We start from the raw sequence: 18909 nt of genomic DNA, 5'->3' as shown, positions 1-18909 counted from the left end.
TATGCACTAGATTTGGTATTTGTTCAAAGGTTACATGCAATTTGAAGGATGGTTTGTATATATTTGTTAAGTATTATCTTGGTTCATTTATTTATATTTGTAAAACACAATACATATTTGTAACTCCACTGCATTTTCACTCAAACTGACCTTTGTGCTTGCACATTGCTTTCTGTTTGTTTGCGAGTCGAGTTTTCCTTTGCAAAGCGGATCGAGTTTGTTTGCGAGTGGAGTTTTCCTTTGCGAAGTAGATTGAGTTTGTTTGCAAAATGCTGGATTTGTTTGTTAAATTATGGCACATAATTCGCTCCATACTAACAGAACTCCCAGTTGTTCAGGTCTCGGCGTCAGTGAGAGAGAAACTGGTGGATCAGAGTTGGTGTAAAAGCCATTAGGACCGTCTGAACACAAGAACCAGTAACCGTTTGATGGAGTTAAAGCAGATCTGTTATTTAAGCGAAGATTTCCATGTTTCGACACACCAATTAACCAGTAGATTTTAGGAGGGTTATTTTCTCGTGCCAAATCTACCTCCCAATAGTGACGTCCAGATGTAAATGTTTGAGCTCCAAATGCACATAATAGATATGGAAATCCCTCTCCAGTGTGATTATATCCTGGAGCGTCTCTCACTATTTTACAGTCCTTAGAAACCTTCAGATCTGGATGTAAATGCTCAGGATCAATAGTGATCTGAACTGAGGAAGAGATAAAACAACAATTATTAATCCTCATGTGTGAGATGATATTACACTTACTGTAGGAGCATATATAACTGAGATGATGAAGAGTGCGAGTGTATAACTGAGATGATGAAGAGTGTGAGTGTATAACTGAGATGATGAAGAGTGTGAGTGTATAGCTGAGATGATGAAGAGTGTGAGTGTATAACTGAGATGATGAAGAGTGTGAGTGTATAGCTGAGATGATGAAGAGTGTGAGTGTATAGCTGAGATGATGAAGAGTGTGAGTGTATAACTGAGATGATGAAGAGTGTGAGTGTATAACTGAGATGATGAAGAGCGTGAGTGTATAACTGAGATGATGAAGAGCGTGAGTGTATAACTGAGATGATGAAGAGCGTGAGTGTATAGCTGAGATGATGAAGAGTGTGAGTAACTGAGATGATGAAGAGCGCGAGTGTATAACTGAGATGATGAAGAGTGTGAGTGTATAGCTGAGATGATGAAGAGTGTGTGTGTATAGCTGAGATGATGAAGAGTGTGAGTGTATAACAGATGATGAAGAGTGTGAGTGTATAACTGAGATGATGAAGAGTGTGAGTGTATAGCTGAGATGATGAAGAGTGTGAGTGTATAACAGATGATGAAGAGTGTGAGTGTATAACTGAGATGATGAAGAGTGTGAGTGTATAGCTGAGATGATGAAGAGTGTGAGTGTATAGCTGAGATGATGAAGAGTGTGAGTGTATAACTGAGATGATGAAGAGTGTGAGTGTATAACTGAGATGATGAAGAGCGTGAGTGTATAACTGAGATGATGAAGAGTGTGAGTGTATAGCTGAGATGATGAAGAGTGTGAGTAACTGAGATGATGAAGAGCGCGAGTGTATAACTGAGATGATGAAGAGTGTGAGTGTATAGCTGAGATGATGAAGAGTGTGTGTGTATAGCTGAGATGATGAAGAGTGTGAGTGTATAACAGATGATGAAGAGTGTGAGTGTATAACTGAGATGATGAAGAGCGTGAGTGTATAACTGAGATGATGAAGAGTGTGAGTAACTGAGATGATGAAGAGTGTGAGTAACTGAGATGATGAAGAGTGTGAGTGTATAGCTGAGATGATGAAGAGTGTGAGTAACTGAGATGATGAAGAGTGTGTGTGTATAGCTGAGATGATGAAGAGTGTGAGTGTATAACAGATGATGAAGAGTGTGAGTGTATAACTGAGATGATGAAGAGCGTGAGTGTATAACTGAGATGATGAAGAGCGTGAGTGTATAACTGAGATGATGAAGAGTGTGAGTGTATAGCTGAGATGATGAAGAGTGTGAGTAACTGAGATGATGAAGAGTGTGAGTAACTGAGATGATGAAGAGTGTGTATAGCTGAGATGATGAAGAGTGTGTATAACTGAGATGATGAAGAGCGTGAGTGTATAACTGAGATGATGAAGAGTGTGAGTAACTGAGATGATGAAGAGTGTGTATAGCTGAGATGATGAAGAGTGTGAGTAACTGAGATGATGAAGAGTGTGTATAGCTGAGATGATGAAGAGTGTGAGTAACTGAGATGATGAAGAGTGTGAGTGTATAGCTGAGATGATGAAGAGTGTGAGTAACTGAGATGATGAAGAGTGTGAGTGTATAGCTGAGATGATGAAGAGTGTGAGTAACTGAGATGATGAAGAGTGTGTATAGCTGAGATGATGAAGAGTGTGAGTAACTGAGATGATGAAGAGTGTGTATAGCTGAGATGATGAAGAGTGTGAGTAACTGAGATGATGAAGAGTGTGTATAGCTGAGATGATGAAGAGTGTGAGTAACTGAGATGATGAAGAGTGTGAGTAACTGAGATGATGAAGAGTGTGTATAGCTGAGATGATGAAGAGTGTGAGTAACTGAGATGATGAAGAGTGTGTATAGCTGAGATGATGAAGAGTGTGAGTAACTGAGATGATGAAGGGTGTGAGTAACTGAGATGATGAAGAGTGTGTATAGCTGAGATGATGAAGAGTGTGAGTGTATAGCTGAGATGATGAAGAGTGTGTATAGCTGAGATGATGAAGAGTGTGTATAGCTGAGATGATGAAGAGTGTGAGTAACTGAGATGATGAAGGGTGTGAGTAACTGAGATGATGAAGAGTGTGTATAGCTGAGATGATGAAGAGTGTGAGTGTATAGCTGAGATGATGAAGAGTGTGTATAGCTGAGATGATGAAGAGTGTGAGTAACTGAGATGATGAAGAGTGTGAGTAACTGAGATGATGAAGAGTGTGAGTAACTGAGATGATGAAGAGTGTGAGTAACTGAGATGATGAAGAGTGTGTGTAACTGAGATGATGAAGAGTGTGTGTAACTGAGATGATGTCATACCTGCATGTTTCCTCAGTTCTTCTATATTTTCGTCTCCCACAACTAAAATAAGAAACAGATAATAATGTTAGTGAAGGACACCTACAGCTTTAATTTAGGACATAAAATGGACATAAATAGTTTAACTTTCATGAATTGTTAATTTCTCATATTGAAGTTGTATGTTTAATTATATTCACATTATGCTCTGGTAGACAATTATAATAAAATATATTTATAATAAAATATACAGTGGGGTCTAAAAGTCTGAGCCTTATAAATGTTAGAAATGACTCCTGGAATAGAAGGTCAGATCTCCTTGATTCATTGAAGCACGAGTTGCTCTTAATGCTGATACAATTATTTATAAAAGATTATAGTAAATTAGATCAATATAATCCAGAAGCTTTTTCACTGGTTCTCTCAGACTTCTGGACCTCAGTGTATCCCGGTATAAACCAGTGCACAACTTGACAGTACTTGTTTACTTTTATTTTTATTATTGTTTGCAACTACTAATACCTTTTCTGTCGTTCATAACTCCATGCTCATAATCTAAAATCAGAGAAAATATCATTGGAGGGGTTCATTATAAATCCGTTTCAACAAATACATAGAAAGACAATAAACCACATTACTGCAAATTACACTTCTAACCATTCCAGGCAGAGAGACAGAATATCTTTCATATTTATGTATTGCGGTTTTCGTGTGTAATATTCATACATATATGCATTATGGATTATGTACCACAACATTTATTTAAAATAATGCTGTCGTTGGTTCTCATTTCGCTGCACCCCACATCTGGTACATGTTCATGATGATTCAATGCGTACCAGATGTGGGCCGGATCTGGGCCGACACTACGGGTTCATGTGACTTACTTTGATCTGCTTGTTGCTTCCCTGCAAAACAGATCAATAAGATCATGAGATGACATTGAATAAATAAACACTGAAGACTAAATCTTTTTAATCTTTTAACCAGATTGTACCTGTTAGTTTCTGTCTGTATTTGTACAGGATCAGCCCAACCAAACCCAGAAGAGCACAGATGAGAAGGGTGAAGAAAAGAGCCTTCCATGGGTCTGATGAATCTGATGAATCTGGCAGATCTGAGGAAGAAAGTTCATATGAATTTAAACTCAACTCTGGAGAAAAATATATCAATCAATTATAGGCTAAAAAACCTCATGCACATTTGATTTGGTGAATTAGTAATTTCTATAGGTGAACTAATCCTTTAATGAGGTCACGGTGTAGATCCATAAAAACATAATGAATTTTGACTCACCAGTGACTTTGAGAACCACTTTACTGCTGTCATATGACTTTTCTCCACTGACATAACAGTGAAATGAACCTTCATCCTGAATCCTGAGTTTCTCCAGGCGTAGAGAGACGTCTCCATCCTTCAGTCCACCAGACTGATCTGACCACAGAGTCAGTGAGCTTCTGTTCCTGTACGATTCCTCCTGGACGTCCTGGATCTTCCCATGCTGATAGAGGAGAACAGGGTTGCTGAACTCTTGACGGTACCAGCGGATCTCCAGAGCTTCAGCGTTCTCAGGAGGAGAGATCCAGCAGGGCAGAGTGACTGTGGACCCGACATGAGCCACTGTCTGATCACGAGGAACCACAACAGTGAACGACTCTGAGAGACACAGAGAGACACACCCAATGAAATATACTATGCTGTATTTATTTACTGCATTTACTTATCACAGTGATTCTAAATCTGCAGCATGTTTTTTTTGTAAAGTACATGTCCACTGGTGAGGAGCGATTTTCTAGGTTACAGTTCATTCCTATAGAAGTTGAGCTTCATGGTCGCACGGGGAATTGTGGGATTGGCAGCTGAGAGCGGCAAAAGTTGGGGCAGGCTCGATATGCAAATATCAAGCGAAAACCAATAAAAAAAAACCTTTCAAACCAATCAGTTTTCTGTTTGTCATTGCGGCAAATTCATGGGACCAACCTGAATACGAGTGAAATGTGCATGTGTAACTTAGTTATATACATAGCATAGTTATATACATATACATATACATATATAGCTCTGTAAAATTCTGTAACATCCAAGGATCGGCGCACAACGGATTTCGGAGGACTGGCACGAGGCGTTTGTGATTTGATATGCATATTATCTGAAATATTTCCTGTTTTGGATGTATTACTTTTATGGTAGTGGGTTGTTTGTTTAATTTTGGGTTCAATAGAGTGAGAAAACATGGACAGATTTAACACACCAGGCCTGGGTAGTGGTGTGTATCAGACTGATGTAACATTTTCTGTAGGTAGGGGGTTTTCTGGCTACCCACTAACTTCCACACCACAGGTAACCTATCAAAATTGTGGGGAAGCACGTCAAATTGATCAGCCTGTGGTTAATGGGACAGAAGTGAATGAATTAAGGACTTCAGCTGCAGAGGGAAGTATTTCTGTGGATATGTTGGCCACTGTTGTGAAAGAAATAGGTCAATCCATCAGTGAGAATATTGTGTCCTGTCTGGAATCAAGAGTAACGGGGTGTGGGGAGGGATCTAGAGCGACACACGCTGGCAGCAGTGCGCCTTCTGACATGCTAAATCTGAAGCTGGTATTACAGTCTGATGTTAAAGTGTTGTGGGGATGGTTCTGATAAATGTACAATATATGTATGGGTGGATTTGATGTCAGTATACTTGCGTAAACATGAGTATAGCCAAGAATGTCAGGCTGAAGAAGTTCTGAACCGATTAATGGGTAGGGCACATGATGTTGTTAAAATAGCCCTACGCAACTATGCAAAAACTGACTTGAGTAATGGCCCCGGACCTATTTTTGACATCCTGAAGCAACATTTGGGTGGCACAGTATCCTTAGAGCGCCTAATTACACGACTGGAACATGTGTTGGAAAGGGTTCCAAGTGGTCCGACAAAACCTACAGAAAAACCTGTGCGACCAAGGGCCAAATATAGAGGGGATGGACGGGATGCGTGTAGAGTTTGTGGGGACCTTAACCATTCCACCGCTTACCATTGTCAGGCAAATGGGCTCTGTTTTGTATGCTATGCCTGGGATGTGAGAGATTATTTCAAATGTTGTAAGAGGTGTGTCTATGGTAAATCCCCTGAGACAGAGGCTAGGGCTCCTCTTGAAAACATAGTCACATCTGATCCCTTGGAGCTTGTGTGTGTTGACTTTTGGTCAGCTGAGGACAGCAGGAATAAGTCAGTGGATGTTCTTGTTGTCACTGATCGTTTTATGATGTTGGTACATTGCCCAAATCAGTCAGCCAAAGCTGTTGCCAAACAGTTATGGAACAACTTTTTTTGTATATATGGTTTCCCCCAAAAAAATTCACTCCGATCAAGGAGTACATTTTGAAAGCGCTTTAATATCTGAGCTATTGTCTGTCACACACCACTCCGTATCACCCAATGGGCAATGGAGGGGTGGAAAGATTTAATAGGACTCTCCGAAACATGATTTGAGCGCTGGCCCCTGCAGCAAAGCAAATGTGGCCTCGAAAGCTCAAATCACTGACATTCGCGTACAATTGAACAATCCATGAAACTACTGGATATGCGCCTTTTCAACTGATTCTCATAGATGTTTTTTGTGTAATAATCTCTGCGGTGTGAGCATGCATATGTGTGTGTTTTCTGTTTTTATGAGGCGATTGAATAGCTAATGGAAAATCCACACAGATCTCAAGGATTTTTCCCTCATGGATCGACTGTAGAAAAAAGTTTTCCAGGCTAGGAAAAGCCTGCAGTGTGCGATACTGTAGATCAATATGGATCGATGATCAGGACAACAGAGACGACGCTCCCTTAACTATTTTAATAAATGAACACTTAGCTGTGCTTTAGCATGTGCAGCATGATGATACATCATATAAATATTTTGTAAGTGAAAATAAATTTAGGCTTATTTATAAACAGTAGAAAACTGTAACTCAGCTCCTTTGATGGTTTGGATGAGGAGGAGAGAAGCTTCATGTTCTTCTGCTCAAGGAAGATGAATGTGATGCATGAACATTTTCATAGAGAAATCCGGGTTTGCATTCTGTTTGACCCTATTTAAGTGAACAATCTGAGATTTATTGTTGTGTAAGGGTTGAATCTGATCCTCTATAGGGTTATAGATGGATTTATTCTATTGTTTTTATTATTAACAAAAGTGTTTGGAGATCTTCAGAGACTGAAATGAAATTATGGTTCATTTTAATTTATATATTAAGGTAAATGCACTCAAAAAAATTACTCTTTAAACTAACTTAATTCAAGTATGGACAGTGGTTCCACACAAGCAAATTATTTTTTATTAACATTAATGGAATTTTTTTAATCTATGTAAGCTCTTCGTGTTGTGACAACACAACTGAATGAGAAAGAATCTATGTGAAATAGTAATGTCCAACCACATCAGTGGAACTGCTTCCCTGTTACTTAAACATGTTAAGTTTAGTGGACATGCTTTAGTTTATTTAGTTTATAAAGTGTGTAGAATTTACATGATTTCGCTAATGAATTTCTAGACTACCTCTAGCTATTAGCTAATAATAGCAGTTAATAACATTTTAAATGCTAAGATTTATATGTTCCGTCAGTCACAATATTTAAACTTATTTGAATCAGTCCACAGCCCAACCAAATGCTCCACTCTTCTCCACAGTGGCAACCCACTGTAATTTAAATGGTTCTAATAATTCCAATGTAATTGAACATTAAGGCAAGGCAAGGCAAGTTCAACACAATTACACACTATCAAGTCTTCCCCTTTCCTCATTTTCTCAAAAACACATAAAATAACACTTAATTTCAATGTTTATTCTCTTAATTCAGCTATATGCAAAGCATGCTGGGAACTAACAATCACCGCCCAGTTTCAGTTAATGCAACACAAATCATTCATGTAATCCAACACAAACGGATTAAGTAAATTTACATTTTACATATTTAAGCAGATTGAACACAATCGAATTAAGTTTGGACAAAATGTATAGCAATTGTGTTGCTTAAGCTCATTTTCAAATCAAATCAAATCAAGTATATTTGTATAGCGCTTTTCACAATACAGATTGTATCAAAGCAGCTTCACAGTATTAAAATAAAATAATACAACAAAGTTTGTTTCTAGTGGAATTTATTGATTGATAGAATAAAATTAAATATCCCCAAAATATCCCCAACTGAGCAAGCCAAAGGCAACAGTGGCAAGGAACCGAAAAACTCCATCAAGTGACCTAATGGTGTCCTAAAACTCCATCAGGTGACCTAATGGAGAAAAAAAAAAACCTTGGGAGAACCCAGGCTCAGTCGGGGGCCAGTTCTCCTCTGGCGTTTATGAACTAGAGGCCGGATTGTAGTTTGAAACTGTGAGATTAACAATATTATATGAATGCCTGGCTGAAAAGATGCGTCTTTAATCTAGTTTTAAACTGGGAGAGTGAGTCGGAGCAACGAACAGTATCAGGAAGACTATTCCAGAGTTTTGGAGCTAAATGTGAAAATGCTCTCCCTCCTTTGGTTGATCTGGATATCCTAGGTATGACCAAAAGCCTTGAATTTATTGATCTTAAAGAGCGCGATGGATTATAGGGCGATAGAAGATCCGCTAAATAGACTGGAGCTAAGCCGTTTAGGGCTTTATAAGTCAGTAGCAATACCTTATAATTAATACGGAACTTTATAGGTAGCCAATGTAGTGATGATAAAATCGGTGTTATATGATCATATTTTCTTGATCTAGTAAGAACTCTAGCGGCTGCATTTTGGACTAACTGTAGCTTGTTTATTGAGGATGCAGGACAACCGGCTAATAAAGCATTACAGTAATCTAGTCTCGAGGTCATGAATGCATGAACTAACTTTTCTGCATCAGAAACTGATAGCATGTTACGTAGCTTAGCAATGTTTCTAAGGTGGAAAAAGGCTGTTTTTGTAACATACGAAATATGATTTTCAAAAGACAGGTTGCAGTCTAGTATAACACCCAGGTCTTTTACTGTAGAGGATAAAGTAACAGGACATCCTATGATGTCAAAGTTGTATTGTGAGAGGTTTTGTGGGCGGTTTTTTGAACCGATAAGTATTACCTCTGTCTTGTCTGGATTTAATAATAGAAAATTACGCGTCATCCAATCTTTTATATCTTTAACACACTCTGTCAATTTGGATAATTTAGCGTTTTCATCCGGCCGTGATGAAATATATATTTGAGTGTCATCAGCATAACAATGGAAACTAATTCCATGTTTCCTTATAATATTTCCAAGTGGCAGCATATATATTGAGAATAATAGAGGGCCCAACACAGATCCCTGCGGCACTCCATAGTTTACTGGAGTTATGATCGATTTTTCTCCATTTAAATAGACAAAATGGTAGCGGTCTGATAAGTATGATCTAAACCAGCTTAATGCTTGTCCTTGAACACCAGTATAATTTTGTAGTCGATCTAAGAGTATTGTGTGATCTATAGTATCGAACGCAGCACTTAGATCGAGTAAAACTAGTATTGAGATGCAGCCTTGGTCAGAAGCTAAGAGTAAATCATTTGTGATTTTAACGAGCGCAGTTTCAGTGCTATGATGCGGCCTGAATCCTGACTGAAACTTTTCATAGATATCATTTTCTTGCAAGAAAGAGCCCAGTTGAGTGGACACAACTTTTTCTAGTATTTTAGACATAAAAGGTAGATTTGAAATGGGTCTATAATTTGCTAGATTATGCGGGTCTAATTGTGGTTTCTTAATGAGAGGTTTTATCACTGCCAGTTTAAATGTTCTTGGAACATGACCTAAAGATAAAGACGAGTTAATAATATTGAGGAGAGGCTCTTCCACTACAGGTAACACTTCCTTCAGTAGTTTAGTTGGTATAGGATCTAATAAACATGTTGTTGTTTTAGATGAAGTGATAAGTTTATTTAACTCTTTTTGTTCTATAGTTGTAAAGCACTGTAATTGTTCTTGCGGGGGGAAAATTGAGGCTGAATTATAAGGTGCGATTGAGGATTGAATGTTTACAATTGTGGTTCTGATGTTTTCTATTTTCTCAGTGAAGAAGTTCATGAAATCATTACTACTAAACTGTAACGGGATATTTTGTTCGGGTGACGTCTGTTTATTTGTTAGTCTAGCCACGGTGTTAAATAAAAACCTAGGATTGTTTTGGTTGTTTTCTATTAGTTTGCGGAGATGCTCAGCCCTGGCCGCTTTTAGGGCCTTTTTATAACGTGACATACAGTCTTTCCACGCGATTCTAAAGACCTCTAATGAAGCAATGAAGCAATTTGAACAAGCAGCCAAAATATTTTTTTTTCAGTGTAGGCTTACTTAATAGAAGAAAAAAAACTGTAAGTGTGTCGTAGCATTTTATTCATTGAACTACAGTAGTCAACATTTGAAGTGGATCAAAACCTTTCATCAAAGTTATACATGAATTTTGAACAAAACCGTTCTTTTCTTAGGACAACTTTGATGAACTTTTTTGATCCACTTCAAATGTTGACGACTGTATTTTACAATATACACAATGCAACAGTCAGTGTTGTTAATATCAACATGAATGTCAAAGTCACTCTGTGTCACATTGTGAGAATCTGATTTTATCCCTATAAACTGTGATGTTAGATTAGTTTTTTCGCAACACTTAAATGTTGTTTTTGTTCTTATCAGCCACGATCATGACATCAAGCATCTTGACATTCACTTGGTGTCTTATATTTTAGTTTTTTATTATTATCTTGAAACGTATCACATCCGTTCTGGTAAGGATACATGCAACAGAATCTTGCATTTTCACGTAATGAGTTTCTCACATTTCTGCATTTTCTCCCTCGGACAATCCAGCCAATCAGCTGACGGCTCCGCCCCCAAACCAGCCCAAAAGAAGAAGAGCAAGAAATCAGACGAGGAGTCATGAAGAAGGAGGACAGCACCCTGCTGAACCGTGTCTTTGGACAGGCATCTCAAACATCTCAAACATCACTGCATATCAGGTGTCATTCATTCCTGCGGTTGAGTCTGGAGTTTATATTCAGACTGCTGGTCTTTTTTACTGTAATCTACAGTACGTTACTGTAAAAAATAATGCAGAAATTAAAGGGGTCATGAACTAAGAAATCAAATTTTCCTTGAGGTTTTGACATATAAGAGGTCATCATATTATAAGAATATCCTGAAAGTTTCAGAACTGAAAACTTCCTTGTTAGTCCAAAATCAGCTTTTATAGTTACCAGGCCCAGCGAAGACTCATTCTGGAATGTGCCTCTTAATGACGTGATAAAGGTAGTGAAAGGCGTCAGCTTTGGCCCCGCCCACTGGCGTTAGTGAGATGAGGAAGAGAGAAGAGCACAGGGTCACCCACTGGACTAAACAGAACATTACCTTCCAAAGGATTCTAATGCTGGGAATGTGGGAATGTGGTTGTTTATTTTCAACAATGTGAATGACTCAGTTGAACATTATTTATTCATATTCGGTACATTTCACTGGATTCTTTGGTAAATCAGTCCGCAATCTCGGCGCAGACTTTTACGATATGGACTCGACAGTATTGCCACAACATGTAAGTAACATGTAAGTAACATTGTTTATTCTAATGCCTGATCTGTGAAACAGTGATTTCTGATGTAATGATTCATGTACCGTAAGATGTTCTGTGTCCTGTCAGTAAATCAAACCAGTGACGAAAAGGTCATCTTCACATTGTTTCTCTTAGTAGGATGTACTAAATAATCTGTTATTTAAACTGATTGAATTATTTATAGAAAAGCGATCAAAGAACGGTCCGTTTACAATAGCTGTAGCTGTCAATCAAACAGCGCGTGTTTATCAGTGACTGAGTTCTGGGGCCTCATTTATAACCGTTGCGTACACACAAAACAGGGCCTGACAGAGGCGTACGCCACTTCCGACGCTTAAGTTGTGATTTTCGGATTATTCGCTTAATTGCCCGAGACAGCAACTGTAAAACAGATGTAAACTAGAGGAGATTCAGGTCAAAACCAGGACAAGCGGTCAGTCTGTGGATACGGCGAGAGCGCGCAAGTGTTTTTTTCTTAATATCCAGTTCTCCTGCTCCTTACTCAAGGTAAGGCCATTTTCGATTCTCTGCTTATTTAAAATTTTTACCTTAACACAAATCTGTATTTTATTTAGACGCGTTCCTACTTTAAATAACAGCCTCGTCTGAAAAGTATTGCAGTTTCATTGCACTTAAGTGTTGCCTCTCAGCAGCTAGTCTCGATTTCTCCCATTTTCGGATTATTTGCTTAATTGCTGGGCCGAGACAGCTGTCTGAGAAAGCATTATATCTATGTAGTTTGTGTGCTGTCGTGGAAGTGTTCAGACTCCTCGTGTGAAGACCGACTACTCTACCTGTGCGACTCCACCGAGCAACGACACCAGGAAGGCACTTAAGTATCTTCTTCTCCCTTTCCTTTCCCACTTTTATCCTATTTTTCTTACTCTACATGTGCTTTCAATACATTCCTGTTGTCTCTCGACAACGCTCTTTCATCACGCGCAGAAGGCAGCGCAATACTGCTAATCTGCGTCCCATTCTCTCATCCTCACACACACCTCTCTCTCTTTCCGTGGGTCTATGCTGACTTTATTCCAGCCTTTGCATCTCATTCTACTCTTAGTATCTTGGGCTTGACTGAGACCTGGATTCGTCCAGAAGACTCAGCAACCCCCGCTGCTCTCTCTAACACTTTCTCTTTCTCTCACTCCCCTCGCCAGTCTGGGAGGGGTGGGGGTGTTCAGGGCTTCTCATTTCTAACAATTGGAAATACTCAGCACTCTCTTCTCTATGCAACAATAACTCGTTTGAATATCATGCTATTACACTTACAACTCCCAGTAAGATCCATACTGAGGTCATATATCGCCCCCCGGGTCAGCTGGGAAGCTTTGTAGAGGAGCTGGATGTGCTGCTGTCCTCTTTCCCTGAGGATGGCTCCCCACTGGTAGTCTTTGGTGACTTCAACATTCATCTAGAGAAGCCGTATGCAACAGACTTCATCTCTCTCCTAGCCTCCTTCAATCTCAAACGGCTCATCACCACAGGTACACACACATCAGGCAACCAACTGGACCTGGTTTACACACGCAACTGCATCACAGACAATATTTTGGTGAGACCTCTCCATGTTTCTGATCATTTTGTAAGTGTAACGAGGAGTCAGTGTCGTGAGGATCCATATGCAGCTTTATTAAGACAGAATGCAAGTCAAACAGGCAGAGTTCAATCACGGGCTTCAAACACAATGTAGATAAGGCAGAATCAAAGTCAGAGTTCAGGCTGAAGATCAGGGCAGGCGGCAAACACACAGGATAATCAAATGACAAGGCAGATGGAATCAGAATAGGCAGGCGGCAAAGAATCAGAGTCCAGTAAACAGTCCAGGTCATACACGGGAAATCACACACGGAATAAACGCTCAGAAATGTTTGCATGGCAAGACAAGACTTCGCAATGAGGAAGCTGGGAGAACAGTTAAAATAGTTGAGAGTCAATGGAAAACACCTGTGAGTGAAATCAGCCACAGGTACGGGGTATATGGGAAATGAAGTCCAAAGAGTTAGTACTCAGGTGATGGTGACCTCTGGTGGTGAGCAGAGGGAGCCACAGAGGCTGAATTCGTGACAGAGCCCCTCCCCTGTGAGCGGCTCCTGGGACTGAGCTTCTTGCAGGGTAACTGGAGCCGTATGTCACGGGTAACCCATTGCCCTGGTTGGTAGTTGGGATTGGTTCGCCGATGACGATTGGCCTGTTCTCTGGTGCGATGAACTGCTCTTTGTAGATGGACATGAGCATTGTTCCACGTCTCCTCACTGCGTTGTAACCATGAGTTAATTGCAGGTAAGTCCGAGGGTTCTCCAGACCATGGAAACAATGGGGGTTGGAAGCCTAGGATGCATTGGAAGGGGGTGAGACCTGTAGATGGCTTGCGGAGTGAATTTTGAGCATACTCGGCCCATAGCAGATACCGACTCCAGTCGGACTGATTCTTCTGGCAATATGAGCGAAGGAAGCGGGTGAGTTCCTGATTTAATCTTTCCACTTGACCGTTGGCTTCAGGATGGTATCCGGAGGTTAAGCTGACATTAATGTTCAGTAGCTGACAGAAAGCGGACCAGACTCTGGAGGTGAACTGCGGACCCCGATCAGAGACTACATCTTTCGGTAGACCATAGAATCTAAATACATTATTGCAGAGAACTTCAGCAGTTTCCAGAGCAGTGGGGAGTTTGGGAAGAGGTATCAGTCTGCAGGCTTTAGAGAAACGATCAATTACCGTGAGAATGGTAGTGTGGCCCTGAGAGAGTGGTAGGTCAGTCACGAAGTCAATGGCGATGTGTGACCATGGTCTTTGTGGGATGGGTAATGGATGAAGAAGGCCGGCAGGTAATTGACGCGGAGATTTGGAGGTATTGCAGATGGTGCAATTCTGAATGAACGTGATGGTGTCCGTTCGTATAGAAGACCACCAGAACTTATTGTTGAGGAGTTGTACTGTAGCCGTTATACCTGGATGACCGGAACTAGGGTTATTGTGTACCATTTGTATTACTCTCTGTCTTAGGGCCTGTGGAACGTACGTGAGGTTGGGTGGGGTTTCAGCCGGTGGTGGCTCGATGACCTGGGCTTCTGCGATTTCGGTTAGTATGTCCCACTGCACAGGTGCGAGAATGATAGTGGATGGAATGATGGGTTATTGATCTGGCGATAGGAGGTCAGACTCATGAAGTCGAGAAAGAGCATCCGCCTTGGTATTTTGAGAGCCTGGACGATAAGTAACTCTGAAATCGAATCTGGTGAAAAAGAGTGACCATCTGGCTTGTCGATGGTTGAGTCGTTTGGCTGATTTCAGATACTCTAGGTTACGATGATCAGTGAGAACAGTGAACGGATGTTTAGCCCCCTCCAGCCAGTGATGCCACTCCTCGAATGCTGCCTTCATTGCGAGAAGTTCGCGGTTGCCAACGTCATAATTCTGCTCGGTAGAGTTCAATTTACGGGAGAAGAACGCACAGGGGAAAAGTTTGGGAGGTTCACCCTGGCGTTGTGAAAGCACTGCCCCAATGCCTGTGCTGGAAGCATCTACTTCCACTATGAATTCACATTCAGGATCAGGATGGTGCAGGATGGGAGCGGTCGTGAATTTCTCTCTTAGTGAACGGAACGCTGCTATAGCTGCTGAAGACCAGGTTAGACGTTGGGTTCCCTTTTTGATCATGGATGTCATAGGGGCAGCGATACTGCTGAAGTTACGGATGAACCGCCGATAGAAATTGGCAAATCCTAAGAAGCGTTGTAGTTCCTTGAGAGTGGTAGGTTGGGACCAGTGAACTACCGCCTGTACCTTCCTCTCGTCCATGGCGACCCCTCCAGAGCTAATCACATACCCGAGAAAGGAGATGGTCTCTTGGTGGAACTCACACTTCTCTGCCTTGGCGTACAGTTGGTGTTGAATGAGACGTTTCAGGACTTCTCTGACGTGTTTAACATGCTCCTCGTAAGTTTCGGAATAAATCAGGATGTCATCAATGTAAACAATTACCCTTTGGTTCAGCATGTCTCTGAAAACGTCGTTAATGAAAGCCTGAAACACGGAAGGACTATTGGACAGGCCGAACGGCATAACAAGATATTCGTAGTGCCCCGTCGTGGTGGAGAATGCAGTCTTCCACTCGTCCCCTTCACGAATGCGAATGAGATTATAGGCACAACGAAGGTCCAGTTTGGTGAAATATCTTGCTTGTCTGAGTTGTTCGAGAGCAGCAGGGACGAGTGGTAGAGGATAACGGAACTTGGTTGTGATGTCGTTGAGAGATCGATAGTCGATACAGGGACGAAGACCTCCATCTTTCTTCTTGACGAAGAAGAAGCCTGCTGATGCGGGTGAAGTGGAGGGACGGATGAAACCTTTGGCGAGTTCCTCCTGAATGTAGGATCTCATAGCCTCTGCTTCGGGTTGTGACAGCGGAAAGACTCTGCCCTTGGGAGGTTGTGATCCTGGGTGGAGATCTATGGCACAGTCACTGGCTCGGTGAGGAGGTAAGTGTGATGCTTTCACCTTGCTGAACGCCTCGGCTAGATCCTGATAGACACTGGGAAGTGGATCTGTTAAAGAAGTATCACTCCTCTTCTTGACGGGCATGTTGTGAAGACAGTTGTGAAGACAGAAGTCTGACCATTGAGTGATTTGTTTCTTAGTCCATGAGATAGAGGGGTTGTGCAGCTCCAGCCATGGAAGACCGAGGATGATGGGATTTTGTGGTGATTGAAAGACAAACAGACGGATGGTTTCAGTGTGGAGGACTCCGGTGCTCAACTGCAGATCTTCAGTGGTGAATTTGATACAACCGGAGCCCAGAGGTCGGCCATCTAGCGCTGCGACTGCCAAGTGAGAGTCATAGGGAACAAGGGGAATATTATTATTTTTCGCGAAAGACATATCGATGAAGTTTCCTGCAGCCCCCGAGTCAATCAATGCTACTGTCTCAACGACCCTCCCATTTATCTCCAGAGTGACTGCAATCTCTAAACTAGTAGTGGATTTGGGAATTGAACTCACCACAGTGGGATTGCGGGGTGGACGAGTAGGACAGGTTGCTCTTAGATGTCCCGGTAATCCGCAGTACAAACATAAGCTCTGTCGAATGCGTCTCTCTCTCTCCTCCTCGCTGATGCGTGTGAAGCCAATTTGCATGGGTTCTACGTCGGAGTTAACTGTTGAAAGTGTCATGGGAGAAGTGGGCAGACGGTTGGTGCGACGAGATCGAAGGAGATTGTCGATCTTGATGGACAACTCGATGAATTGCTCCAGTGATTTTCCCTCGTCGCGACAGGCAAGTTCAGACTGCAACTCCATAGACAAGCCTTTACGGTAGTGGAGTTTGAGAGGATCGTCTGGCCACCCCGTCTGAGCTGCGAGAGTGCGAAATGATAGAGCATAATCCGCCGCTGAACCCCTTCCTTGCCGGAGAGATAGCAATTGCTCACCCGCTTCCTTTCCTCCAACGGAGTGCTCAAACACCTCTTTGAAGCGTTGAATAAAAGCTCTAAATGAAGGGAAGGTTGGTCTATCCTCATTCCATACTGCAGTAGCCCAATCCAACGCTCTCCCCGTGAGAAGCGAATACACAAATGCGATGCGGTTCTCATCTGCAGGGTACAACATGGGTTGTTGATTGACAAACATAGAACATTGAAGTAAGAATCCCTTACATCTGTCTGGAGATCCATCAAATTTTTCTGGGAAGGCGAGACGAGGGCTGGAGGTGTTGGGAATAGCATGTGCCTGAGGTGGAGTGGGGGGTGGAGCAGGATCACTGGGTACTTGGAGACGAAGTGTTTGTAATGCCTTTACCAGTTCTTCAGTAATCGAGGTCAATCGGTTGAGCTGCTGCTGGTGTGTGGCCAGGACCGATGCTTGAGCAGTGACCTCGGTGGTGAAGTGGTAGAATGCTGCTGGATCGAGATCTGGCGAAGTCTTCTGTAACGAGGAGTCAGTGTCGTGAGGATCCATATGCAGCTTTATTAAGACAGAATGCAAGTCAAACAGGCAGAGTTCAATCACGGGCTTCAAACACAATGTAGATAAGGCAGAATCAAAGTCAGAGTTCAGGCTGAAGATCAGGGCAGGCGGCAAACACACAGGATAATCAAATGACAAGGCAGATGGAATCAGAATAGGCAGGCGGCAAAGAATCAGAGTCCAGTAAACAGTCCAGGTCATACACGGGAAATCACACACGGAATAAACGCTCAGAAATGTTTGCATGGCAAGACAAGACTTCGCAATGAGGAAGCTGGGAGAACAGTTAAAATAGTTGAGAGTCAATGGAAAACACCTGTGAGTGAAATCAGCCACAGGTACAGGGTATATGGGAAATGAAGTCCAAAGAGCTAGTACTCAGGTGATGGTGACCTCTGGTGGTGAGCAGAGGGAGCCACAGAGGCTGAATTCGTGACAGTAAGGACCACCCATTGGCCCAACGAAGGAAATCCAACGGCCTGGGCGAAGCGCTCCAGTGAAGTTCACTTAATTTATTGGAATTTAGTTTCAATATTACTTTAGCTTTACGCTTAATCTGACTCCAATTTCAAATGATAATCAAATTTAGATTGTGTTTCTTATTAGAAAATAATCATAAATACTGATTATGAATTAATTTAGATCTTTGATTATTCTGAGTATCCCATACTTTCAATTACTCATTCATTAAGGGACGCGATGCCGCACAGAGTCACACGCCCGGGTTTACATGGATCTCACGGACACAGCCTCGCCAGTCTGATCATGGTCAGAGGGTGCAGGGTTTGCTAATACCTCTTCAGTCGGATGCCTACTGCTCACTCATACAGAAAAGTGGAGTTTATTTAGCCACTTCTGTACAACTTGCCAAGCCAGTAGCCACGTTTCCATTACCCTTCAAATTGCTCAAATTGAAATTGCGAATTGAAAATACGCCCAATGGAAACACGTCAATTTCGCAAAAACTCGCATTTATCGCAAAAAAGTTTATACTCGATGAGGAGGTGTTTCAGGCAATTCAAAAAAGAAATATTTCGCAAAACTGCAATGGAAACAGTTTTTGCGCATTTACAGTCACCTGACGTAGATGACGCTGTGTGTTTGGACAGAATACGAGACAGAGCTCTTTATTAAATTCATAAAAGACAAAATAATTACAGGAATAATGGATTCTAATAAATGCCACAATCAAGACCTCGACGCAGAAATGAGGGAGAAACACTCAGAAACACCTCATATGTGCCGCTCTCAAGTATAATAAGGGTCGTTCCTTATGCTTTGAAAACACACATACATCTCCTTCCATTAATAATAATGGCCAGTGCA

The 18909-nt window shown here is 41.5% G+C and overlaps 1 protein-coding gene across 1 annotated transcript in view; it reads right to left on the bottom strand.

Annotated features, from left to right (window-relative positions):
* Positions 1-347: 347 nt before the first annotated feature.
* LOC311078925 (myelin-oligodendrocyte glycoprotein-like) overlaps positions 348-18909 on the bottom strand; it is a gene marked incomplete at its 3' end in the record, with an annotated part of 41909 nt that continues 23347 nt past the window's right edge. The window contains exons 3-7 of the mRNA XM_084107977.1: positions 4332-4691; positions 4033-4152; positions 3923-3943; positions 634-698; positions 348-401 (exon numbers count right to left, since the gene is read on the bottom strand). Coding sequence (XP_083964103.1) covers positions 348-401; positions 634-698; positions 3923-3943; positions 4033-4152; positions 4332-4691 — 620 coding nt within the window. The remainder of the gene's footprint in view (positions 402-633; positions 699-3922; positions 3944-4032; positions 4153-4331; positions 4692-18909) is intronic.

This window comes from Abramis brama (assembly GCF_963993115.1).
Source record: "Abramis brama genome assembly, chromosome: 3".
Classification (NCBI taxonomy): Eukaryota; Metazoa; Chordata; class Actinopteri; order Cypriniformes; family Leuciscidae; genus Abramis; species Abramis brama.
This window is presented reverse-complemented; position numbering and strand designations above follow the sequence as displayed.